Raw genomic sequence first — 27,235 nt, forward strand, 5'->3', positions numbered from 1 at the left:
GCCCTGGAAAGTCATTGCTTTTTCAAATGAATGACAACTCAAGTCATTATAAGAAAAGCAGTATTGAAGTCAAGATCCCTTTTGTATGTGAAAATATTAGCAGAAAATATGCATTACAAGGTGGATCTCCGAGCTGCTGAATTGGTTGCTGAGACAGAAATGAGCGTAGGGCCCACCTCTGCACTCGCTTGACACTGAACCTGTTCATCCACTAACCTAAGGCATGACAGTGGCCTTTGGGTTGCTCCACTGGTTTGACCTTTGTATAGTATGGGTTGTATATTGCAGTGCAGAAAGCTGTTCATTCATACTATGAGCTTTCAAACTATCCTTTCCTGCTGTAAAGAGATATCTCACCTTTTCTGAAACACTTGGCATTGAATATAGTATGTTTTGCCAGATAATTACTACTCATCTTTGTTATATAACCCTAGGCTCTTTCCATTTATCACACTATCTTTTTTTGTAAGCTCAAAGCAGCCTATCATCTTCCCAAACATATTTTCCACTGCAGAATTTCATAGCAATCTCCCAGACAGTTCTTTCTAGGAAGAGTACTGGACACACTCTCAATTCTTCATTTATTTGATGACTAAATTAACTGGTTTCCCTAATGAACCAAATCAGGTAGGCTGACTACTGTAGTTGAAGACACTGGTCCCGAGTTTTGGGATGGCTGCTCATGCCAGTAAGTCATTTCATCCCCTTCCATCAGAGAAGAAACCTAAACTTTTTCTTCTCTCTGGCCACAGCAGCAATAGGCAATAAATGTAGCCTTGTGGATCTATAACAAAGACCTGGAGTGCTGTTACAGTGGGAAATGTGGGAGGGGAAACATGAAGAGGGAGGGATGGGGGCTTGAAGACACATCTAGGGGGTGTGCCTGCTGCCAGTGAAGGTAGAAAGAAAGTGAGGGAGTGTCCTTGCTGGGAAGGCAGTGAGGAAAAGCTGGATTCAGCTACTTGCAGACTGCTAATTGAGTTGTGATACATTAACTCGTATGTTGGATGTTAGGGCTTAATTTTTTCTGTAAGGACTTAGCTGAATTAGAGTATGATGTGGACCTTTTCTCAAGAAACAATGAGGAAGCAGGTCCAAAATACATGAAAAAGCACCGTGTTTATACTTTTTTTACTACCTTAATTTTAGACCAGTGTCTTGTGCTGCAAATCTTTAAGGAACATTGATGCTATTATTCTGCTGAACTTCATGCTTCAAGTAGCTCATGCAACTAAACAATGATTAGCCATACAACTCAATCGTTTCTCCTCAGTTCAGTTTGTTTGTGTATATTTGCATACTCAAGAATGCTCAACCAGCAGTATTACTACAGTGATAATAAAAACAGTTGATAAAAGCCTATAAAATTGTTCCTTTTTTGCCTACTAAAAATCCATTGCTTTGTAACCTGACAGGCAACAGCAGCAGTAGCAGCAGCGTCAGTTGCATCAAGAGATTTCAGTGGTGTAGGGGGATTAGGAGAACTCTTGGAAAGTTCTTCAGAAGCATCAAAGTTGAGTTCAAAGAGTGCTAAAGAAAGAAGAAACAGAAGGAAGAAAAGAAGACAGAAAGAAATGTCTGAAGCAGAGGATAAAGGAGACACTGATAAGTTCCCCAAGTCCGAGTCAGAAGACAGCATCAGAAGGAAAAGTTTCCGCTTCTCCACAGAAGGAAGTCAACTGACATATGAAAAAAGATTCACATCTCCTCACCAGGTACAGCACTCTTTTTTTGTTAAATCATATACGTCTACTCTAATTTGGTTTTGACTGACATCACAGCAGCTTTAGATATTGGAAGTTACATAAAAGCTGAGTGAAGGGAAAAACCAGTGGTAGTACTGTTAACAGTGTTACAGTTTGATATGGTTTGACCCATTCTATTAGCAAAGGGATAAAAAGAACATACCAAGGATAATTATAAACTTAATTGAAACACTTCTGAAGATGTATTTCTGAAGATTTGTTTGGCAGATTAGAGAAAGAATCAAAGACTCTGTGATTAGTACTCATATATTTGCATTAATCAACCATAGGTTCTCTGTTGTGCATCCCTTTCAAAACCACAAAAATATGTGGGTTTTTTAGGTAGGCCACATTATCCAAATACTCTGCATAGGAAATTCCACGCTAGCATTAGTTTCTATTGTTTTCCTTAATTAGCTTCTTTAAATGGTAGATAATGACAAAAGTAGCTCTAGTACTCCACAATAAAGGCGAACTATATAGGGATTGTCTGGGTTTATATTTATAAGACTTTAGCCATACCGTTCTTTTGCACTGGAAATTCATTATACAAGATGGAGAATAATTACAACATAGAAAAAAATAGCTAAGGAAGGACCTCTGGAAATTGAGTCCAAACTCCAAAACTCTACTATCTTAAATCAAAGGATCTCTTTTGTCACTTAAGGATAACTTTGCTTATTTAAAGTGTACACACAGTTATGGTATTTGTAGAAAAATCACTCAAAATGCATCTCTTCAAAATGATCATGTCTGGTCTCAGCCAATAGATGACATTTACCTACCAACACTATCCATGTTTAACTACCAATGTTTATCTTATTTGATGTTCATATCAAGTGTGTTATTTTACAGACTCATAAAATATGAGATTCAGTGGCAGAAGTACTTTACACTCAAATATATGCACTGAGGGGAGGAAAGCTTAATTTGAGACCAAGCCTCAGTAATTAGTCAAGTATAAGGGATGATACCTGGTCTGAAAAAATATATATGCATTTCTAAGGAATTGAAGTAATGCTTATTATGATTAAGAAGAATGAGCAGGTTGTTCTCTGGGTAAGAAATAATTAAAATGTAAGAAAAACAAATTATTAAATCAATCTCAACTCCTTAGAGTAATATTGTAAAAGCATATTTCCAGTCTAATAAAATGGAGCATTAGTTTTGGGCCAAAGCTGCTCCAAAAAATATGTTATTAATTGGAGCGGGCTTTGAGTCAGGCTGATACAAAGGAGCTGCAGCCAAAGGTCTCATCTTAGACTGTACAGTCTTCTCTCACTTCAATATATATATATCTATGTAAGTGTCTGTACCTCATAGATGAGGATGGTGAGTGACTGGACTACACTAAAGAGTCACTGACAAAGTCTGAGCCGAAAGGAATTTCTGGCTGCTAGTCCTGTGCTTCATAGGCCTTTCCATTGTCTAGTCTAAATTCCCTGATGCTCTTTTATATACTTCTGGTGAAGAGACTGATTAAGGAATATATTAGGTTTAGATTAGACTAAATACATTTTTTTAGTGCATGGAAAAAATACTTAATACAGAAGCATGTATACTAAGGTGAGGAGAATTTGAGATGAAGAGATTCCATAGACAATACACCTTTTGTAGCTCTACTATTATAGAGTAAAACATCATTGTATATATTAGATCATACTCTGAAACTCTCATAAAGCTTTCATCCTGTCACTTATCAGAAGGAACTGTGAAACTTCCACAGAAACTTAAGCAGCTTAGGAAAGCAAGGCATTTCAAGTGACTTTTGAGAACATTAAAATTAAATGTGAATTCATGTTGCAGAATAAATAATTAAAATTCATTAAAATCAAGGGGAAATAAATATTGTATATGTCTTAGATTTGACAGGAAATAAGGAAATGGTGCAATAGACAGGAAACAGCTCATCTTAAGATGTCATGAACTACAGAGCAGGAAGGAAATAAGTGATCATCTGAAATATTTTTTAAAAATAATAATATTTTAAAAGACCGAGAGACTTGTATCAATCAAATAATCTAATTGAAGATAATTTCTTAATTAAAGACTGTCTTGGTAATTGTTTTTACAGTTGTAAAAATGCTTTGGGGCAAATGTTGCCTGCATATAACTGAAATAAAACTGAGCTGCCACAAGAGTGGAAGGATTATGGGCAGTAGAACCGGTGGAGGAAGAGCTGTTTTGTCTTGTTAGCCATACGGTTAGTCAGGTCCTGGTGAAACGGGCGCAGGGCATAAAACAACACGGTAGAATGGTAAGGGGAGATAATCTGCCCAGTCGGATTCTGTAGAGCAGGACTGTACAAATGTAACTACTCCTATGTACAGTCCTAAAATTAAATTCGGCCCTTCGAAGGCAACTGCAAGGCTGAGGTGGCCCCCGGTGAAAATGAGTTTGACACCCCTACTGTGGAGATTTTGTCCTTTGACACAATACTCCATGTGCAAATGAGTGATGCAGCCTGCAAGAAAAGCCAAACTTTCCTTTCAGACCTTACTTTCCAGGAGCAGGTAGGCACAGATTTCTGCCTCTACATGTGTTAGAATTTCAGCCATTTTTTGTCTGAATCCAGCAGGGACTTGCAGAGTGGGCATTACTCCTCCCAGATCCCTTGGGGGCCTGATCTATTTAGCTGTGCTCAGAGCATGATCACACATACTGGAAGGTCTGGACTATATGTACATCATAGCAGCCATGGAAACATGGCCTAAAAAAACCAGGGGTAGCAGTGGTAGTCAGACAAAACCTAGGGAGCATGTGATTTTTTCAAGCACTGTAGTTTGGCCAAATACTTTTATAAAGAAAGGTAGAAAGGGTGCAGTAATTAGTTTACCACTTTGTCAGAATTCAGTGCAATGCTCTATAACAGCTAGAGCTTTTTAGATAAAATTATCTTTCAGCATAAGCAAAATAGCACTTTTTCTCCAGCCAAGTTTATATAAATGGGTTAGCAAAACCATTTGGCTGACATTCTTCAACTCAGCCTGAGGCTGACAGCCAGCATAGAAAATTTCAGCCCAAATTATTAAAATTTGGTATAGCTGTAGGAGCAGAAAAAATACATCTCACAATGGTAAACACCTGCCAGCCTTTATAATCGGCAGTACTACCAGTTCTGCACACACATGATGTGTGTGTATGTATAAATCTGAGTATGCATATACAGAGATACATATAGATTGACATATGCATATATACAGTGTTTGGTTTTCATAGTATTAATATAGGCTTATATATTATTGTACAGTTTTCACTTTAAGTATCCTGGGGAAAAAAAACAAAACCAAACCAAACCAAAACACAAAAAAACCCCCGAAAACCAAACCAAAACTACAAACACTGCTGTGACATATGAGCACTTTCCACCTGCAAAACTAGAAAAAAATTGAGAATCATCTCAAACCAGGTTTTTGATATACCAAGATGTGAAGATTGGTACAAATGCAGAATTGAAGAAACCTTAATGCAAGGTTTCTTTTTTCCACAATTAGTACTCATGTTATTTATTCATGAATGCTGTTAATAAAATATGTAGCAAGGGAGAAGAACATTCCATTAGCCAGCTTCTACTCTAATTAAAAGATGAGTTACCAACAACCACTGATTTATTTGTCTCACTGGTAAGAGGATATCTTGGTGTAGCAGTGTCCTCAGTGAATGCGTGCTGTGAGCTGCCTGATGGCCAGGTGGTCCCTCCCGGTGGGTGTGCAACCCACTACAGCCCCCACAGGGCTCTGCCCAAGAGCGCTGCTGGTCACCGTCACACTGCACCCCAGAGCTGCCCCAAGCGGCTGCCTCTGTCCTCTAGTTTGAGAGCACTGCGTATGTTGTTCCCACACTATTGAGCCTATTGTGAAGAGGGCAGAAAAGTTCCTTACATCAGCTTAGACTGAATTGAATACCAAACTTAAGACCACTTCTGCCTCTAGCAAATAGAACAGAAGACAATGACTGGTGAGCATTATTGTTATCCCTAGGAATACAGGTGATGAAGAAGGGAAGAAAAGTCAAAGACTTTTAGCTCTCTCCTCTAATAGAAGAAGGAATAAAAGACAAATAGCTACAAAACCTCAATAATGATGTTGAGAACTGTCTCCAGCACAGTCATGGGTCTATACCAATTCAATCTGCCACCTTGGCTCAAAACTGTCCAAAGTTACCTAAGTTTTCTGCACAACTTTTCCTCAGTCCTGCTACATTACCTTAAAAAGAGTTTCCCCCTCTACTTCAGGTCTCATAATAAGCACATTGCTTAAACTGACACACTGATTCTTTTGAAGAAAAAAAGTGACTATCCTTCCTCCAGCACTGTAACTATTCTTCAAAAAGCCAAGAACTTACAACTTCAGTTCTAATGCTGTTCTGGTTTTGTTTGTTTTAAATCTTTTACAGTCTTTGCTAAGCATTCGTGGCTCCCTGTTCTCACCAAGGCGCAACAGCAAAACAAGCATTTTCAGTTTCAGAGGTCGTGCAAAGGATATAGGATCTGAAAATGACTTTGCTGATGATGAGCACAGCACTCTTGAAGACAATGAGAGCAGAAGAGATTCTCTCTTTGTTCCCAATCGACATGGAGAACGGCGCAACAGTAATATTAGCCAGACGAGTGTGTCATCTAGAATGGTACCAGCCCTTCCAGTAAATGGGAAGATGCACAGCACTGTGGATTGCAATGGAGTTGTTTCCTTGGTTGGAGGACCTTCAACTCTAACTTCACCTACTGGTCAGCTTCTACCAGAGGTACTTATAAGTAAACAAGCAATTATTACAGTTTGGTTCAGGCACAGAATTTTTTTTACTGCTCACCTCTGCATTCCTTATCATTTCTTAAACCTGTGAGAAATAACTTGCAACAGTTTCTAAATAACAGAACATAGAGGAAAAAGAGTCCTCAACCTCCTTTGTCTGAGCCTCAATAAAGTATTCTCCTTGCCTTCAGCAAGATATCTCCATATAGAAAGAAAAAACATAAACTGAATTTGACAATTTGTATATAGTTGCACCTCATCAACAAAGGTAGACATTTGGTTTATAACTAAGGATACAACATGGAAATATGTATAGGAAAACACATACAAAATTAAGCAGAATGCAGTTACTACTCCCATGATAGTGAATAGAAATACCACTTACTTAATTTACCTTAAAGAAATTTTTCTCATAACTTTTGTGAGAATAATACATAAAATTTGTTGCAATTATGGTACATTTCAGTCTCAGTTTCAGCCTTCTGTAAGCTTAGATGTTCTTTCAAACTTAAAAAAAAGCAAACTTTTTCATACATAGTATTTTAATATGCATTCTCTATAGTTATTTTGGTGGGTATAATAGCACTGTATTTAACCTGAAAAATATTTTCATTATAAATAAGTCTTGAGATTTCATTACTCCTATTACACATTTATTTTATTTTTCTTTCTCTTTCTCTGCTACCTTGATATAGACCTTCATACCAGAAGTTCAGTCAGATTACCTTAGAGGTTATGTGTATATAGTTCTATTCCAGAAATACATTCATTTGAAAAAAAGATTTAGCCTTTTAACTCAAGAGTCTTCTCTAAAGAAATAGTACTAGTGTATGCTCAAAAATGGCTTTTCATCTTCACACTAAGATAACCGTGAAATCCCTTATAAGTTCTGCAGTCTTTTTTTTTTTTGTCTTTTTTTTTTTTTTTTTTTTGTCTGGATGGGGACAGAATAATGAAAAAAAGAGTGAGTGGTTTCCATGAATCACAGAATCAGTGGTAGAGCAGCAACCAAGATTTAAGAACTTTTTAATCCCAACCCTGTATTTAGATCTCTAGGCCACACTCCAGAAGAAAAAGCAATTGTAAGGACACCTACATGGTACAGAGTAGTGACACATTAGGCACATTTAAATCAGAGCTGAGTATTATTGCTTTGAAAAGATAATTAGAAGCATTACAAAACAGAGAAGACTTACATATTCATTGCAAGAACAGATCACAAATCCTGTAGGAGCATTGCGGTGAGTGAGAATAAGGTAGAAGAAATATTAAATAAGATGTTATATTTTTCTCTCATAAAATTTTCCAATAGCATGTATCAGACTAGGAATGCGGTGCATAGTATTAGAGAGATAATTAATTCCTAGAATTAAGCTCACGTTTCTTGTATCAAAGTTACTTTCTTAAATAATAGCTCACCTCTTTCTGAGCCCATTCTTTAATTAATTAACATGACTAGCTGCTGGAAATTAAGATGACAGGTTTCAACTTTGAACATTTTTTCTTAAAAGAATAATAATAACCACTAGCAAAAAGATACCTAGCAAAAATTTTGTTCACAGTCATTTATATGAGAACCCCCTTTGGTTCCACAGTACCTTGGTATTGTGTCCCCCAGCTGAATATTTGTAGCACTGTACAAAATTCCCACCAAGTTTCTCAATAAAGAACAACAAAATTCCTACAGGGACAGAAACCTTCAGTGTGTAAGGAAGATTTAGTATGCTGCATGAAGCAGATTTTGATTATCCCTACAATATATATAAATAGTGTTAACTGGCTTTTGAAAAGGATGGTTTAATTCCTCAGTATTTTATTTACAGGGCACCACTACAGAAACAGAAATAAGAAAAAGAAGACTGAGTTCTTATCAAATTTCCATGGAAATGCTGGAAGATTCTGCTGCAAGACAAAGAGCCATGAGTATAGCCAGCATACTTACAAATACAATGGAAGGTATTTGATGCATTTTATCTGAGAGGCAGTTCAGTGATTTTCTGCTAACTACATGTACAAAGAAATTACTTACATCATTTCCTTTGTAAATGTAAAACTGGACATGTGAAATGTCTGAACATCAGGTACAAAAGGCTTTTGAGCATTTCTAAGATCATTTACACAGTCTAAATGCTTAGTCATTTATTTTTCATGACACCTTCCAAAATATTTCTCTATTGAGTGGACTAACAGAGACAAAATAATTACAGCTAGGGGAATGCCAGAGCCCCAAACAGAGAATACAGGGATTTTCTTACCAGAAGACATCAACAGGAAAAATCAATTAAGATACACAGGAATGCTATGATAAAGGTAGTGGTGTGCAAAAATAGTCATTTCCTTTAGACTTAAAATCCAAGGATAGACAATAGGAAAACTGAATGAAAAATATAGTTTTAAAGAAAACGACCAAGTATAATCAGCCATGCCAGTACACATGAACTGCCTTCCTTGAGCATTTCTCGAACTTTCTTAGGTAAGACATCAAAGATAAAAAATATTATTTTGACTATATGAAAAAATATACACTGTTGGAATGGTTTTGCTTATTTAGTGGAAACTGAGTACACTCACATTTCATACACATGCCAATAAAATATTTTTATAAGCTTAAAGGATCTATCTACTGGCTACTGGCACAGTGTGACAGCTGTTATAGTCAGACAAACCTGTGCAGGTCCTACAACACATATTCTAGAAGGACAAGAAATTACCAGGAAAATTTACAGTGTTCTTCAGATTACTTTAAATCAGAATTGAAATATACTTTTTAAAGTGAGTTCTGAAGCCCTTCGCTCTCAGATAAACAAACAGGTCCTAAACTAATTGTAGTCAGAAATATAAGGCTTATATTGTCTATTTTCTTCTATAAGTATTCACAAACCATTCTCACAGGCATGTATCTTTCTGACTGTATCTTCCTACTTCAGTGCAAATGTGAACGGTTGGTACCTCTTGATTCTCAGTGTGCAATTCTTAGTTCTCCTTCCAGGTAGAGAGGATATCTCCTTAGAGGGAGCTGCTCTCTTCTTCCAACTGAATAGTTTGTCCTTCAGTTCTTGTGGCCAGAAAAAACATGTCAATGTAAACTATTTTGTCCTGATAGTCACCTCCTACCCACATCTGGTTTCCACTATTTCAGAAGTGCAAGGAATGGATTCTTCTGTGCCAACTCAGCATCCAGTGTGAGTGGCCACTTTTGTCCAAGGCCAGTCCCATCCTACCTTTCAGCATTCTGTGTTACATGTTCAGAAATGTGATTATTCCAGCCAATCCATATATGCCTTCAGAAGCACTGTCTTTGTTATGGTTTATAAAGATTACAGAAAACTTTCACTACTTGTGATACCCTTTTCTGCCTGGAGGTTACAGGCTGCTGTAATGGGAGAGATTGGTAGTTTTGAGTTTGAGTGCTGTAGCAACCGATCCTTTAATGTCCCCTAATTCCACCCATATAGGACAACGTTAGAGGCTAAAATCAAGACACTGCTCCTCAAAGTGTGGAGTTCAGCACTAAATCCTTGTTAGCAAATGCTGTAAAACAGCAAAATCACCCATAAGTGTCATGATGACAGAGACCTCCCTGTGCTCTAAGGCTTGTCTGAAAACTGGCAAATTTCAGATTTGAGTTGATGCCACTAGGTAGAAATTTTTATTGAAATTATTGTGGCCATTTCTTACATACTTTGTAGTCTAAGTATTTCTCACTTAACCAGTCTTCCTTCTGGCCTGTCCTCAGATATCCCATCACATTAGACATTAATCTTGCTATTAACTCAGTAGTAAGTTACTATTCATCTATAACTTTGACAATGTTGGCAATGAAATGGAAGAAAAAATAGTTTGTAAAGATCCTTATTGAAGGCAGAGTTGTTCTGCTAATACCAACACTGTTCTGTTATTCAAATTATAGACACTGCAACTATACATTTTCAAAGCCAAATGATAATTTTAAAAATAAGAGAACAGGCACTCTGTATATTAGAAATATTGATTCAAATAAGAAATTATAGATATGCACACCGAGTCATTTATCTGTTATGACAGCGGTAGCGGTTCAGCATAATGGCAAATATTATATCATATTTTTAGTAGCTCAAATCAAAATATGTACATGTTACATACCTAACACAAAAATTTTGTGTTTTATGAAGCTTATACAAATTATATACATCATCTCGCTGCTGATGGAGTCATGTTAACTTTTAATATCCAAAATTAAGATATCTGCTGTAAGCAACCTAACTAAATGTCTAGACTCTTCCTACTGTCATAGGAAAGAGACAAACACATTTCTCTCTTTAGATAGATGTCTGAGATGATTCACTCTTTAGAGATAACTTCACTGTCCATTGGCTGCAGAGGAGCTTAAATAAATTAGATGCTTAACTTTAAGATGGCTAAACATAGGTGAGGGAAATCCCATGTCAGTGTGAGCCATTTATTTGAATGATTTAATCTTTTTATATATTTTAAAGAACTTCCAGAGGATGTAATTGGAAGGTTTGTGGTTTTGGTTGTTTTGTTTGGGTTTTTTTTAATTTTTTTTTCAGAGCTCGAAGAATCCAGACAGAAATGCCCACCATGCTGGTACAGATTTGCAAATACTTTCTTGATCTGGGATTGCTGGAGTCCGTGGTTAAAAGTAAAACACGTCGTCAATTTAGTTGTGATGGATCCATTTGTTGATCTTGCTATAACTATTTGCATTGTTTTAAACACCTTGTTTATGGCCATGGAACATTACCCAATGACAGAACAGTTTAGCAGTGTCCTTTCTGTGGGGAACCTGGTAAGTAGTTTGTCACACACTACTTGATGTAAAAATACCCTATCTAAAAGAAGAAATCCACGGATGCATTGCATTGGTTTTAAATTTATTCCAGGTTGGTTTTTATGATCAGTTTAGAAACTGTATATATGATTTTCACAGATAAAGCAATTTTTGCTGGAACCTTTAACTTTCATGAATCTATTTTGTCACTACTATAATGAAATAACTGTATATGTGTGGAAGTGCAGTCTTCACTGAATTGTCAGATTTCTTGAGGTCTACTTTGGCTTTTTTCATTATAATGTTAAGATAGATTATCTAATTTTTACCACAGTACTTATATTCCACCATAGAAAGTATTTTTCTTCTGTAAGAAATTGGTGAAGTATTCAGATGTCAGAATTTCTCTTTGAATTTTTTTCAGTTATGCTACAGTGAAAGTACACGTCCAAGAAAGGCATATTTCTTGGCAGTAAGTTGGCAGCAAGTCCTTGCCACTTTAGGTAGCTAAAAATACTTTAAAAACTAGATTATTATTTATTCTCTAACAAAAAGCACATCATATCTGTAAGATTATTAGTGATGCCTTTCCCAATTTTAGCCTGATCCAGAGATTTAGGGTTACATGTAATTCCTTTTCTATGCACATACCTAAATGTGGCATAACACTTCAATGTTCTTGTCTGTATCTCTCCTTTTGCTTCTGATACTCAGGAAGTCGAGGACTGAACCTTGCAAGTGTTTGTTTCAGAAGATTCATCCATTTTTAATTTTTTTGCCAGCTCACATAACTACCAATAGTTTACACAGGAGAGGTCTGGATTGCCTCACACAGCATGCAGTCCTGAAAACCAAAACCAACCAAGTGTTCTGAACTAATCACTCAAAAAGATTCATTTTGAAAAGTCTGCTAATATTTCAATGAAGCAGTAATAGATTTCTCTGTCACAGTAGGTTTTAAAGTCTAAACATGCTCCTTATATATACTGGTAATACGTCCTTCTATGACTTTTCTAAAGAATAGAACTGATGGTGAACTTACTACCTATGTGTTTGTTCTTGAGTGCATTACAGTTTCCTTTCTCCTGGACAAGGATTTTATTACTGACATATTCTTATATTCATCAGAGATTACAGACTATTGTATTTTAAAATTTTGGTCTGTTGTATTAGAATTATTTCTCCCCAACCATTTATATTTACAAGCTCTTCTGCCTTTTCCCATATCATATTATTAATTTTTTACTCTAAGCTAGCAGCAGTCATATTTTTAACTACCTTTACAACAATCTAGTATCATTAATTAGGACTAAATATATGCAGTGAATGCTATTCCTGCTGTTTTCAATTAAATTTTTTGTTCCTTACTGTATTAATCTATTAACCTTAATTTTGTGATTTCCATTCAAAATATGTTAATTTGCTCTTCGCTTGTGACATCACGATCTGTTTGAGGATAAATTAAATACGACAAATATGACTCTGCCTTTTCTGTAGCATTTTAATGAGAAGGAAGAAATAATTCTAAAATGCAATTATTCATTTTCATAATACTAAAATTCATTCAGTATTCAATAGTCCTAAGTAACTATAAGAAAACTTGAGCTTACTTCCATTAAAATGTATTTTTGTGTATTTGGAGATGCAGTCATGCTAAGAAAAAGTAGTTTGTGGATGGGTTGGGTTATTCTTGAAGGAAATATTTTAAAATTAATTTTTCTTTTTTTCAATTATTTTGACAAATATGACAGTTTTGTCCAGAATAATCTTTGTTGTGTTCTCTTCACCACACCTGTTACATTCTTCTTGTTATATGGTAACATCTATCATCTCTCAATTTAATAGTATAGTGCTTCTTGCTGCATTTCTAGTTTCTCAAAAGTATACACTTTAAAAAATGGTAATATTTACACTTTGCCAATGGTGAATGTTTCCACAGCATTATATCCACCTCCTAATCTTCTTAAATTAAAAGGTAATCATGAGTATAGTTACAGTGTCGTAAAAAGTCAGCTTTGTTTCCATAAAACTTGCCATAGAAGTACTGAGAATAAGCTGAGTAAAATACTATGACAGGACTATGGCAGAGTATGTTGGTGCACTTTAGTAGACTTTTGGATCATCCAGGATATCCTTTGAGCATTGTGCAAAACATTCATGTGTTTTTAGTGTTTTTGCATTGTACTCCAAGGGCATTGGTAATTTCACACTTGGCGCTTCTAGATATTTCAAAGAACATTATCACCATGAAGTTCTTCTTCCCAAAAGGCAATAGCCATCACACAGAATAGAGGCTGTGCATGAAACCTCTGTATCCTTACATGAAGTTCAGTGCAAGAAACTCCAACTTCCCCTGTTTCAGCCATACTCTTCAGCTCTGACCTAAAAGAGAGACCTTAGAGAGGCTGTTCTTAGAGAGTCTGACCTCAAAGGGTTTCTTCTAGCACTTCCCTTTAGACTGTGAGCAAGAAAAAAACGTGCTGTGAAGACTTATTTTGCTTTACTGGGACTCTCCTCTAGACAAGAGATGTCAAACTCATTTTCACTGGGGCCCACATCAGCCTTGTGGTTGCCTTCAAAGGGCCGAATATAATTTTAGGACTGTATAAATGTAACGGTAAATTAAATTACTCATAACATCTCAACTAATTACTTGCATTTTGTTTTAGGTATTCACTGGGATATTCACTGCAGAAATGGTACTAAAGATAATTGCCATGGACCCTTATTATTATTTCCAAGAAGGCTGGAATATTTTTGATGGTATTATTGTAAGCCTTAGTTTAATGGAGCTTGGTCTTGCAAATGTTGAAGGATTATCTGTTCTTCGGTCATTCAGATTGGTAAATACCTTGATAATCAAACATCTGCATGCAATTGTCTCACTCAAAAAAATGTGCTGATGTCTGTAATAATTACCAATACTGTGAAGATATATACTTAAATGGCTCACACTGTTTTTCCTACATGCCCGATTTGCAAGCCATATTTGATAAGTACAAGTTTAAGGTGTTTGTCAATTGATATCCTTTGATATCTTATGGTACCAAATTATCCTATCGATATCCCATCCTACTGATATCCTTTGCCAGCATAAGACTAACTGCTACCTTTTGAGAATTTTGGAAATCTTACTTATACTGATTTCGTTAAGATTCATCAAAGCTGAATATCTGTAAAAATATACATCTTGCCACAACATAAAGAATCATAACAAATTTAATCTTTATAGTGTGAACAGTACCTTGTGCTAGTCATAAAGCCCTTATGCAGATCCTCTTCTCACAACATTTATTTTAATGGGCACCAAGAATAAACATTCAGTAACTCAGTTACATGTAACAAAGAGTCATCACAATATGACCCTACGATGGCACTTAAACAGAAATATTATTCAGCAATTTTTAATAGATTTAATATATTTTATATATTTTTGTATATTTATTTTTTATATATTTTATATATTTTTAATATGTTATAATTTTTAATAGCAATTAGTATTGTACATGAACTAGTTTATAGGTATGTTTACTGGAGACACAAGATTGATTATTTAAAAGTTTGTCTTACTAATAGTTACCACATCACCTGAAATCCTAGATTATTTCCTAATATATAGAGCAGGAAGTAGTGACTTAGCTTATTAGCACCAGTCACAATGGTACCCAACTTCACATACCATGATTTGGTTGCTGAAAATTATTTTTCAGTTAGTGTTTACAATTTGAATGGACATGACAGTATCAGCATCAAATTGTTGCTTCAAAAATTGTCTTCTCACTAAGTCTGGAAGACCTAATGTGGTGCTAAGGGAAATGTGGAACCAAGCCAGCAGAGAGGGTGTAGTGAAGGTGATGAAAAGAGCACAAACTTCGAAAAAGTGTTTAAGAATTGTTCAGTAACCATCTGTAAGTGGGTGTTTCAAAATATTAAAATAAAATGTGGTACAAACACAAATTATGTGTTTTGTTTTTTTTTTTCCTATATACATCTCTGCGATGAAATGCTGAACACTGCAGTTTAGGCAAATACACCATGCACCCTGCTTTCCACTAAAATAATAATATGTTCCTACTGAAGAACAAATTAATTTACAGAAACTGATATGCTCTGCTAAACAACTGCAACCTAGCTTCTGGTTTATAACTAATGCCAATGTTTCCTCTGTGTTTTTGTTTTTCAGCTTCGAGTTTTCAAACTGGCAAAATCTTGGCCAACTCTAAATATGCTGATTAAGATTATTGGCAACTCAGTGGGGGCTCTGGGAAATCTGACCCTGGTGCTGGCCATCATTGTGTTCATTTTCGCTGTGGTGGGGATGCAGCTGTTTGGGAAAAGCTACAAGGAATGTGTCTGCAAGATCTCCAGTGACTGCGAACTTCCACGCTGGCACATGCATGACTTTTTCCACTCTTTCCTGATTGTATTCCGAGTGCTGTGCGGGGAATGGATAGAAACCATGTGGGACTGCATGGAGGTTGCGGGCCAAACCATGTGCCTTATTGTTTTCATGCTGGTCATGGTAATTGGAAACCTAGTGGTATGTGATGAACACTTCTGAACATTGATGCAAAATGCACGTAATTTACAGCTGGGCAATGAGAATGTTTGTCATATTTCAGTTTAGAATTAAAAAATAAATCTGAATGTGCTAGAGTTTGCATAAAAACAGACGATGATCCTCTTCTCCCTCTTTTCACTCATTTCCATACACTGGAGTGCTCTCACCATAGGTCCAGGAATTCAGGAATACACCAAAATGTCAAATCAAACACCCTATCATGGGAGTGCTGCAGCTAATTTAGAAGTGCTGTTTAGATCCAAATGTCTTTCTAACTACTCTTGAAACAATAAAGCTGATGCTGCACCAGCTCCTGGGCAGCTGCTTCTTCAGAGAAAAAAAAATCTGATGGGCTTCCTTACACCCATTACAGCTAATTTCAGCACTCATACTTCTGACTTAATAAAGTATAATGTAGCTGTCGTTATATAGAATATCTTGAATTTAAGGAATGAACTTTTTGGCCTGTTTAGGTGTAAAAAATAGAAATGAAACACAGAGTAATTGGATGTCTATCCTAAAAATGTGTTTAAAAGCTTCTAACTCAAAATTATAGAAAAAAGTAGTTATATCAAAATTTTAATTCAGTCTGACAAGTTAAAACGCCAAAGGTTCAATTGATAAGCATTGAATTGGTGAGAACTTCTTAGAAATCAGGATTATATGAGGAATGTACCATTTACAGTTTTACTTTATTTTTAAGTTTCTTTTGCTGTTAATCTTTGCAGTTCATTCTGATATGTCTAAAAACTGTATTTCACTACCTGTCAAAATTATCTTCTTTCAGTGTTGTATTTTAACTGATAGAACTTTTTATAAATTAGAATTCAAAATGTTTGTATACTAGTGATTTACATGGCCGTACAATCTCGACATGATATCAGCAGAAATGTGCAGAGGCCCAGAAAGAAGTTATGATCAGTAACCTGCTCTACTATTGGGGTTTTTTTTTAGCATTAGCTTCAGCATAGAAATACTGTTTCAGATTCACATTTTATTCTTTCTTCCAAGTGCCTTTTTGCCTTCAGGAGTCTTTTCTGGAACTGTGAAAGTCTGCAGAATCGAATCTCAGAGAAAGTCCAAATGAGAGGCCTAACCCATTTAACAGTGGGGAACCTTATTTATACCATTTTGCCATATCATGGCAACTTTCGATGCCTGTTGGTATATCGGACTGAAAGTATGAAATGATTAATTGCTTATAAGATTTAGTGAAATACTTACAGTTTATAGGAGATTATATTAAAATAACAATAATGATGTTTGAATTCTGAGGCAATAAATCACAGTTCTCAGGCAATAGTGGGGCTGAGATTTTTGCCTGCTGATGAAAGAAGTCCATTTATTTCAAATTCTTACATAAGAGCAAACAAAATATTCATTTTTTGCCTAGTGAAAAAGGAAAAAAATCCAATTACAAATAATATAGTATTATTATAAATAATAGAGATTAAAGTGTAAAATTCTTTTTTAAAATATTCCTTTTATCCTTTTATGACAAGCTTTATAGAATTTAAGAGACAAGCTCAGAATTAAGAGAAAATCATAGTCTCATGGTATAATCTTCCAAATAGGAGTTAGAAAGTCTAAGTAGGTTATTAGAGCATTAACTGACATAAGTTTCTAAAATATCTGCATCACAAAAATGCATCTGATTTTACAAATAATGTTTATTTAATTCTACTTAAATTCCAAGTGATTTTAAGAGATCTGGACAGCAGCTTCTCAAACCTCTGAGGAATATGTAGAGCTAGAATTTTTGTAACTTTTTTTTTTTGAATTTTAGAGTCTAAGCAACCATGCTGATTCAAAGAAAGATCAAAAATTTAAAATATTTAGGTATTAGCTTGTCTGTTTTTTCTTCTGGGTGAATACTGATCAAAATAAGTAAGGAGATCTTCTGTAGTTTAAGGTGCTATATTAGTGAATGTTGCTTTTCAAAACAATGTATGCTATTTGACAACATTCTGTAAAAACACTCAATTCTTGTATGTATGTATTTACTATAAAGCTGCATTCTCTCATCTTTTAGGTATTGAACCTGTTTCTGGCCTTGCTGCTGAGCTCATTCAGTTCAGACAACCTTGCTGCTACTGATGATGATAATGAAATGAACAATCTCCAGATTGCTGTGGCAAGGATTCAGAAGGGAATAGATTATGTTAAAAAGAAGATACGGGAGTTCATCCAAAAAGCTTTTGTTAGAAAGCAGAAAGCTTTAGAGGAAATTAAAGCACTTGAAGAGTTAAACAACAAGAAAGACAGCTGCATTTCCAATCATACTGCCGTGGAAATAAGCAAAGATCCGAATTGTCTTAAAGATGGGAATGGAACCACCAGTGGTGTAGGCACAGGCAGCAGTGTGGAAAAATATGTGATCGATGAAAATGATTACATGTCATTCATAAACAATCCAGGCCTCACTGTGACAGTGCCAATTGCAGTTGGAGAATCAGATTTTGAAAATTTAAATACAGAAGAATTTAGCAGTGAATCTGATTTGGAAGAAAGCAAACAGGTAGGATTTTTTGTATCTTAACAAATAAATTGAAGTCATACATTAACATATTTCTTAATTACATATTTAGAATTGTTTAAAAACTATCACAGCAGGAAAATATATTTCATATTTTATTTTTTATGTAATTATAATTCAAGAAAAAAAATACCCTATGTGATGATACACTAGAGAGTCCTTAGAGATTACATTTTGAATACTGTTTATTAGCATTTGGAAGATGTACCATTTTAAATATGATTATTTCTTTCACAATTTTATGAGGTTTTAGGAGTAGCACACATCTCATAAGGCATTCTTTCTGTAGTAATAATGCGACTAGGTTTTATGAAATAAGAGCATTGTAGATGGCTAAGGAACAATCAAGCATATACAGCTTTGCATACCCACTCACATATAGGTGCAGAAAAAATATCGTTCTCTCTGTTTAGGGTAGTTCTAAACATGAACCCTGAGACATCATAAAACAGTGGTGTATTCTGTCTATTTAAAATGTTTTGTGATTAATATTCATACCAATTTTGGGTTCAGAGACTATGGCTGGCTGAATTGAAGTAATCCAGATACCAATCAATGTCATGGTAAAGCACTACCTCAGGTTACTCTGGAGAACAGAATAATCCTGTAATATAGATGCGCGTGGAAAAGGTTTACTTGAAAGCCTTAATGCTACTGTTATTGTGCAAAGAGACAGAGGTTGGTCTGAAAACCAGAAGCCCTGTGCCTCAAAATATAAGTGGCTCAGATACCAGAAGTGATCACGAACAGATGATAATGGTATTCAAGGAAAACTTCCTATGTTGGAGTAATGATCAATGACAAGCTAATAAATGTTTTAGCGGAATATAATTATATTCAATAACATTAGAAATGTAGGAACTGTGGGGTTTAAGGGATCAGGAATGATGGATGAATATGTTTTCAATTAGATTAGAAACTATGATGTTGTGTGATAATTCATTAATACACAAGGGTTTGTTTACCATAAAGCTCTTCTATAAAGAAGCCCTACATTCATGACTGTATCATAGCTGTAAAGCTGCCAGATTTGCAAATAATACTGTATTCCTCAGCAATACCAAACTACACCACATAACAGTAATGGATAGCCATGATCAGGTTAATCACAGTATGGTCTTTTTGCTAAAGAACATAAAGGAACACAAAGAGCATGTGTTTATTTGCAACTGCAAATAAGGTTACTCTGCATAACAATTGTAAGATTAAGAGCAAGATATTATATCATCTGACTGAGTTGCTCAGTTATGAGAAAAACATTTTCAATGCAGATGTATAAGATAGTATAGCAGTAGTGCTTATCCATGACAATTTAAGAGTATAAGAGACACAGTTATGAGATTAACTAGTATAAAAACAAAGCTTTCAGAGTGACTCTGGGTCTGAGAGTTAAGTATTTTTCATGTAAGCTGATCAATGAACTTTCAGCAAAGTCTTCTAAGTATTTTCTTATATTCTGGTGTTCTTTAAAACAACGTTTTACTACAAATTTTGTGCTTTCCTTTCAGTTAGTTTTGATAAGTACAGTGATGAGTGCCTTCCTGGTAACTCCATCTTATGAAATTACATGCCTAAAAATTTCCCAAATATGTTACTTTTTTAAAAGTTTGTACTGTGCATTAGGAAGCTGGGGAAGCTTAGAAGCTCTGCAGATGCTGAATGTGTGGTTCTGTGACACGTCAGCCCCAGGAGCAGAGCTGGCTTGGGAAGTTCCCGTCCACATCTGGCTCCCGGTCCCCTGGCAGTCTTTACCACTTTCTCTGCTACAGGGCTTGTGGGTCTGTATTATAAGGCACGTCACCAGAGTGATGTCAGTTAAACAAGATTGTTCCATAGTTATTATTTGTTTATTTCTTCTTTAACATAGATTGAAGGGTTCAGTTTACACTGTACTGCCATATATTCTATCAGAACAGCTGAGGACAAAACAAAATGCAATGCAAAGGCAGAAACTCCTCCGCTTTCAAGTGAATATGTGATGTAAATACGCCCCAAGAAAAAAGAGTAAAAGCCCTTGTTGTGCTGAGAAGTTCCGAATGATACCAATTGCAAGGTGACTTTCACAAGCCAGTTGCTCTTTTCACTCCCATCTTTGCTTGGTTCAGGCATCATGCTTTTTTTCTTCTAAGGCTATTCTCAAATTTCAGGACCATAATAAATTGAAAGATATTTTACTTTTTTTTTTTTTTTTAATGGACTTCAGATGTATCCATACGTCTTCAGGAAGAGAAACCCAATCCAAAAGTCTGTACAAGCAATTTGAAAGTGAATATTTCAGATGACTGTGGGAAATCCACCAGTGAATAATGGATGGTGTCTGTATTAAGAACTTGTGGATAAATTTTCAACAGAGATAGGATAAGTTTAGGACTTCTGTGGAGCCTCAGTATTTCCATAGCATATAATAATCACTACCATTATGAAGCTGGAGCAATCGAGCGTCCCTCAAGCTCTGCTCACTCACAACTGTTTAGTGTTTAAATGTCTGACACGTATTCATACAGTGCAAGTGTGCATACTGTGGATGGTATCTAATAAGACAGGAATTTCTTACCAGTGCTCTGAAAATTGTGAATTCTCTATTAACTCTAGTTTCTGCCCTGGATTCCTTATTCCATTGCTTTGGGATGAATTTTAGGGAAAGGATAAAGTGTTTTTTCTTATTGTGTGTACAAAAATCCACCTGTTTTGGTAATACATGAAGAGATGCTCTGATGTGTGACAGGCATTTGTGAAGATGCCAAATCTTCTCCTATCAAGTCAACAGTATTGTTCAATCTTTTGCTGCCTTCTGATTGTCTTTTGAGCAAGATAAAGAGTATATTGGCGCAGTGTTTAAGTTACTTCTCTAGAACAGTACACCATTGTTTGCTTTATTTTGCCTCTCGAGGGTTACCACTGAGACAGCATTCCTGCCAGGAGAAGGCCCGGTCTGCAAAACAAGGGGTAAGAGGCCAGACCTTTCCTGCCTGAACCATGGCAGTACACAGCACTTAAAATACCCTCAGGAGGTATCCCCTTCAATAACTTTTTTGTTTAACAACAGAGCTGTGGGAAGCTAGATCTACACAGGAACTGTAAAATAAGCCATTTTTTTCTGGTGTCTTACTGACTATCACTGATGTTAGAGCAGAATGATTATTTAAAGTCTGTCAGCAATAACAGGTCATGCTGGAAGTGGGGCAGGGCCAGTGCCCCTGAGGAGTGTGCCAAGAGCAGGTAATTACTATAGAAACTGTAACTGTGGGTGAGTGAAGAACAAATCGTAGTTTTTCCTATTTTTATTATCAAATATACTATGGTGCAAAATAACTCTAACCACCAAATTTCTTTTTGGAAGACCGGCTCTTTTTTTTTTTTCCCTCTCCCATTTAAGAAAAACACTTTCTAATTAATTTGCTAGCTAACAACTTCCCAATCTACCAGAATCTATTCTGGAACCTGGTTGCAAGTTCCAGAACTAAAGAAGATCTTTTTAACATACACCACTAGAAATTAAGGGAACTCTCTGTTTGGATGCAGCATAACAATAACATTTATCAGATTTAAAAGTTATCTGCTACTTTAGAGTAATAGTTGGCTGAAAGAACCTGAAAGAAGTGAACATTTCATTGATACTTCGAAAGAGGATTGCTTTAATATCTATTATCAGAAAATAGACAATGAATAACTAATGAAAATATCCAATGAAATAGCCATCAGAAATAACAGATTTCTGCTCTGAAAATAAGATACTTGAGATAATTAATTTTGAAAATAATAAGAAAATTAGAAGTAACTAACAGGAATAATTTGGTGCTTTTTAAAGTTAATACTGAGGATGCTGTTTCTATTATAAAATATACCTGCTAATCAGTGGAATAAATGGACTATATCTATCTTACCAAACATAAGCCTTCAAACTATTGTATTTCGGTACTACTTCACAACTGTTCATTATATCCGAGTCACAACTTTATTAATAAAGTTTTGGATTTCAACACAGAAAAGTAATTTCAGAGATATTAATCAGTTATGGAAAGCTTATTTCACAACTAAAGAAATACCTACAGGCCTTTATCATTCAGAATTCCAAAAACCTTTCTATCTACAGTATATGTACACTAAGTACAAATTCAGCTTGGAGAAGTAAAGCTGCTCAATTAACTTCTGAATACACAACAGATAGTTTTAATAAATTTAAAAATACCCTTCATCATCTAATCACCTGAATTTTCAAAACAAGGAATAAGTTCAGTTTTCTGATTGGCTTCACTAGTGCTTTTGTGACTGTTTGTAACTAAAAAGACAGGAACACAGTTCTTGTATTCCCAAAAGCTAAGCATTGCCATTGGGCTTCAACACATTTCTTAGCCAAAACATACCCAGTAGTTATTCGATCCATTTTTTGGATGATGTTTTTATCACATTTCTTTTAAAATATCCAACAATCTAAATTCCTGTTTTCTAAAACTGACCAATTCTGGGACAGTATCTTCAAAATTCACAGATTCTTTAAGTACTGGACTAGCTGCAGATAACTAATGAATGACACTGTATCTCTGGGTACACCAATGGGCCACTGTCCACACACCAATCCAATCCGCTTTTGAAACAATTAGAGAGAGATTCTGGCATCAGAAGTATATAGCATACTAAATCTAAATTAGAAAGCTTACACAATATAATATTTCATCAGATTTAATTTGAAGAGAAAATAAGGAGGTTTGTTTTCATTGAGATCTGTAAGTTCTAACACCATTATTAGAGGAGAAAGGAGGAATGGGAAGACATACATCTATCTTCAAAGTATTTTGCTTCCTTTATGTACTCTTTTTGCAAATAAAAGAGATAATCACATAGTCAGTTAAATGAAGACTAGAACATTAAACCAAAAATCCCTTAAAATTTTCATTAATATGCATTAAGCACTATATAAATACTGGAGTACTTTCAAAATCTGCTAACCATGTCTTTACTAATTTAATTCATTGTATTTTTATTTATGAATTACAGTTTCAGAGTGCGAATTATTAGGTCGAGCTTCTGCATTTCTTATTTCTCTAAAATAAACAAGTTCTGTAGAAAAGTTTGCTGAACATTTCAGGTGGTATGTATTTCCCTTTTTGCCAACTGATCATAAAATATTTAATAATTATGTTTTAATTGTGTTAAAGCCATGTTTGAATTAGAGATTCCAAAAAGAGGAAAACTAAAGATCCTGTGTCTTGAACTTCACAACCTACCATTCTTACTTCTCACAGGGGTAAAACCAAGCTGGAGCAATCAAGAATGCAGCTCTGGTGCTTTTTAACCAGGTAGAGCAACGTGTCACCACTTTCACACAGGTTACCTAAGCAAGTTATACATATATATGTGTACATATATATAATCACTTTTAAATGGACTTTGACTGGCCTGCATGCTATTCAGCTATGTACCTTCCCTATCCATTGCAAGACAGTAGAAACATGCACAGCTGCTCTCTGCTGAGTCTTGGGACTCACATCACAGCATGGTCAGGTGGGACTGGCAACCCCAACATACATTTTTTAACTCTGCTACTGATTTTTCTGAATATTTTAATACAATCTTTAGCAATAACTGCATGCTCTGCAGGTTTTGAAGTATGGCTCATAAAAGTACTGGAATGTTATACGGTAAAGAGGCCAAAGAAAAAGGGAGCATGCATAGTTTTTAAAAAATAAAAACAACCCTTTTTGATTCAGCCCTTATAAATGTAAATATTTAATGAAATGTGTGAAGTGATTTATGTAATGATTACTGCCACAACTTCAGCTCCTTAATGACTAACACTTAAACTATTGCACTAGCTACTGCGTAAAAATTATGCTTATAGTTTTAAATCTACAATGCACTGTAATGCAAATCTTCAAGGTGCTACAAACTACCTTCTGTATTCATTTGGGCAGTGCATATCTTGAGTTTTCTAAAATGTAAGCAGATCAAACAGTTTCGTAATTGCTAATATTTTACTTAGCAAATAAGCCCCCTTATAAAACTCTCAGAGTAAAGCACTTTGAAAATACTCTTTTCTTAAACTTTAAACTCCTTCATAAATAGTGATATTTTGAAATGTGTTTCACGACAGCAGCCTGTGACTCAGTTGGGGGTTTTACTTGGTGTAAATTAGAAAGACTATGGAGTAGTCAGCATCATTTCTATAAAATCCCATGCATATTTACCCTAGGTTTTTTTCATTATAAGCAATTGATGGATAACTGGCAGAGCCAATATGGCACAGGAGCCAAATTTACATGAAACATAGGAGGTCAAATTATCCTAGTAAAACTAGCCATTAGAATGTTGTTGGAATTGAGATTTCAGTCCTACAGCAGGATTCAAAGCTGCTTCCTTCAGGCACAGTGTCATGGGCTTCAAAAGGATAACCTAGTAGTTTGTTTTGTGCCATTGATTATAGTGTAGTACGACCTACCTATATTATATCACAGTATAAATTTTCCAGATAGGCCAAAAAAACCCAATATTTGTGAATATTCTGAAAATTCTCAGACTCTACTGATTAAATTTTAAACCAAGATATGCTTCAAACATCAAATAAAACTTTAAGGAAAGAGATTTTTAAAGTAGATTTCTTAATATTATATAAAAGTCAAATATCCTGTGATCTGAGATTTAAAGTCAGTTTAGAATCACTTTGTAGTTATTGATCCCCATTATTTTATATTTTGTCACCCAATTACAGTGCAGCTTTCGAGATTCAAAGGATAAAAACACATGGCTGAATTACCAAAGACAATTTGTAATGGCTGAATCCCTTTATTTTATTGTCACCTGAATCATGAAGCCGTTTGTAAAGCTTAAAATTTTAGTAGCCTGCTCTTGCTCTTATTGAAATCTAGAATAAAATCAAATGAGAGCAAGACCAGGTCCTAAGTGAATGCATTTAATTGTAAATGGGCACATTAACATGCTGTTGGTCAAAGCTTGTTTTAGTGATCTAAGCTGTTGAAAAGAGATGCACTGCCCTGAAAGGACAGTATGGAGGCTGATTATACATATATTAACCAAGTATTTGGTTTGGTGATGAAGCATTTTTTAATGCTATATGCTATACAATAATATTTATAATACTATTTTCAGAAAAATATAATCCTAATGAGGTAGTCTTGGGTTTTATTTTTGTATGTGGTTTCCACAGTATTGCTCAGGCTTCTGCTTTAGTCAAGCATGTTGTTTTGCTGATTCAGGCCTTGAGAATGCTGCATCATAAGCAATTGCTTTCAAATGTTTCCTTGTAAAGGAAAACGTGATATCACTGAAGACAAAAATAAGTATTTACAGGGCGTGGCATGTTCTGGAGGCTGATAATCACACTTCTGAGGTGAAAAAAAGATTGTGTTAATCCATCATGTATCTTGAGCTTCCTATTAGTTGTATTAGTTTTATTGCTAGAAAATAAAGATCGTTAAAGTCATCTTATTTAAAATGCAATGGTTCGTTCCTAATTTAGTGTCTTGAAGTGAAGAAAAGAAGTTCTATTAACTTAATGACTTTTTTGGATAGTGCAATTGTTTTAGATTATTTGAAAAAGAATGAGGAAAATGCTTTATGTGAAAAATAATGAAGAGAATTATAGTAGGTTTTGTTTGTACTGATTATAAATTGCACCTCAGACACTTGGTTTTAGCAAGTATGTTGACAGGACTATGCAAGAGAGTTTACATGGGAAGATGCAGCTAAAAAATTGATTGTCTTTTAATTGGCACTCATATAGATGAATAATTGATGCTTACTATGAACCTTTATCTTGTTACTATTAAATCAGTAATTGATTTAATGATGATGGATCAGGCCATGAATTACTTTTAATTTTCCTAACTTGAATGTCGCAGATTATTATTTTCACAATATTTGGGTTTTATTTAATGAAGAAATTGCCTATAATTTCAGTGACAGGTTTCAGACTTCTCATTTCTTTGTATTACTATGATGTATAATAAGAGAGCTAATTCACAAATCCTATTTCGTTTTTGAAAGAGAGCCATACGTGTGGATAAATAAGTGGTATGCTAATAATGCTGAGTACATTAATATGCATTTTGGTCTGTAAAGGTATTACAGAAAGCAAGGTTTAAAATATTCTCCCTATGTGAGGTACGTAACATTTTCTTTCAGACTTACTGATCTACATGACCAGTAATAAAATTATTCCATTTAGAGGTAATACAGCTGTAACAGTTTTACAAATATAAATTTTGGAAATCCCAGAGGAAGTGCAGTATGAAAAGGGAAACATTATATTTTAACATGTTTACTAATCAAAAATTAACCACTGGAAAAATCCAAATCTCAATGAATTTATCCAAATCTTTTCACATTTGTCAATGTGATTTTCCATGTATGACAAATCATGATATTTAAAAAGGGAAAGAATGTTCTTCAAACTCATCCATTTGTGATTGTCAGAAATCTTTTCTATTATGCGACAAGTCCTTTGTTTTTGGGCACAATGCAGTATCAGCCATGCAACCTGATGTCTGAGTGACCCTACATCAACTACATCTGCATGCGTGTGTGAAGGGCAGCTTCTTGAAACTTAACCCTGAAATTACCCATTACCCAAAATAAATGTTTTCAAAATTTCATTCATCTCATGAAAGAGTTGAATATGAGGAAAGAATTGCTTACCAATGTAAAGATATATGTGCCATTTATTTCATGTCTGGCAGAAAAAAGCCCTTGGCTCCCAATGCATTTTCCTGAAGGGACTGGGTTTTAAATGAAGTGGTACATAACCAGTTTAAATTCGCAGAAGTGTCTCTGAAGAAGAGAATACATGGAAACAACTCTTTTAAAAGTTGTTGTTTATTATATGATGCAAAATCATTCAAATCATCTGAACAGTGT

General features: G+C 35.0%; 1 protein-coding gene across 14 annotated transcripts in view; it reads left to right on the top strand.

Annotated features, from left to right (window-relative positions):
- Positions 1–27,235, top strand: part of LOC135990081 (sodium channel protein type 3 subunit alpha) — a 59,637-nt gene that overhangs the window by 10,831 nt on the left and 21,571 nt on the right. For 8 of the 14 annotated variants that reach the window (XM_065637428.1, XM_065637431.1, XM_065637438.1 and 5 more), the window contains exons 10-16: positions 1,416–1,715; positions 6,141–6,488; positions 8,320–8,452; positions 11,047–11,285; positions 13,937–14,110; positions 15,451–15,807; positions 17,861–18,346. In XM_065637428.1, the coding sequence (XP_065493500.1) occupies positions 1,416–1,715; positions 6,141–6,488; positions 8,320–8,452; positions 11,047–11,285; positions 13,937–14,110; positions 15,451–15,807; positions 17,861–18,346 (2,037 nt within the window). Of the gene's footprint in view, positions 1–1,415; positions 1,716–6,140; positions 6,519–8,319; positions 8,453–11,046; positions 11,286–13,936; positions 14,111–15,450; positions 15,808–17,860; positions 18,347–27,235 lie in introns of all 14 variants that reach the window. The other 6 variants (XM_065637427.1, XM_065637426.1, XM_065637441.1 and 3 more) reach the window with 3 other exon arrangements.

The sequence above is a fragment of the Caloenas nicobarica genome, chromosome 6 (genome assembly GCF_036013445.1).
Source record: "Caloenas nicobarica isolate bCalNic1 chromosome 6, bCalNic1.hap1, whole genome shotgun sequence".
NCBI classification, from domain to species: Eukaryota; Metazoa; Chordata; class Aves; order Columbiformes; family Columbidae; genus Caloenas; species Caloenas nicobarica.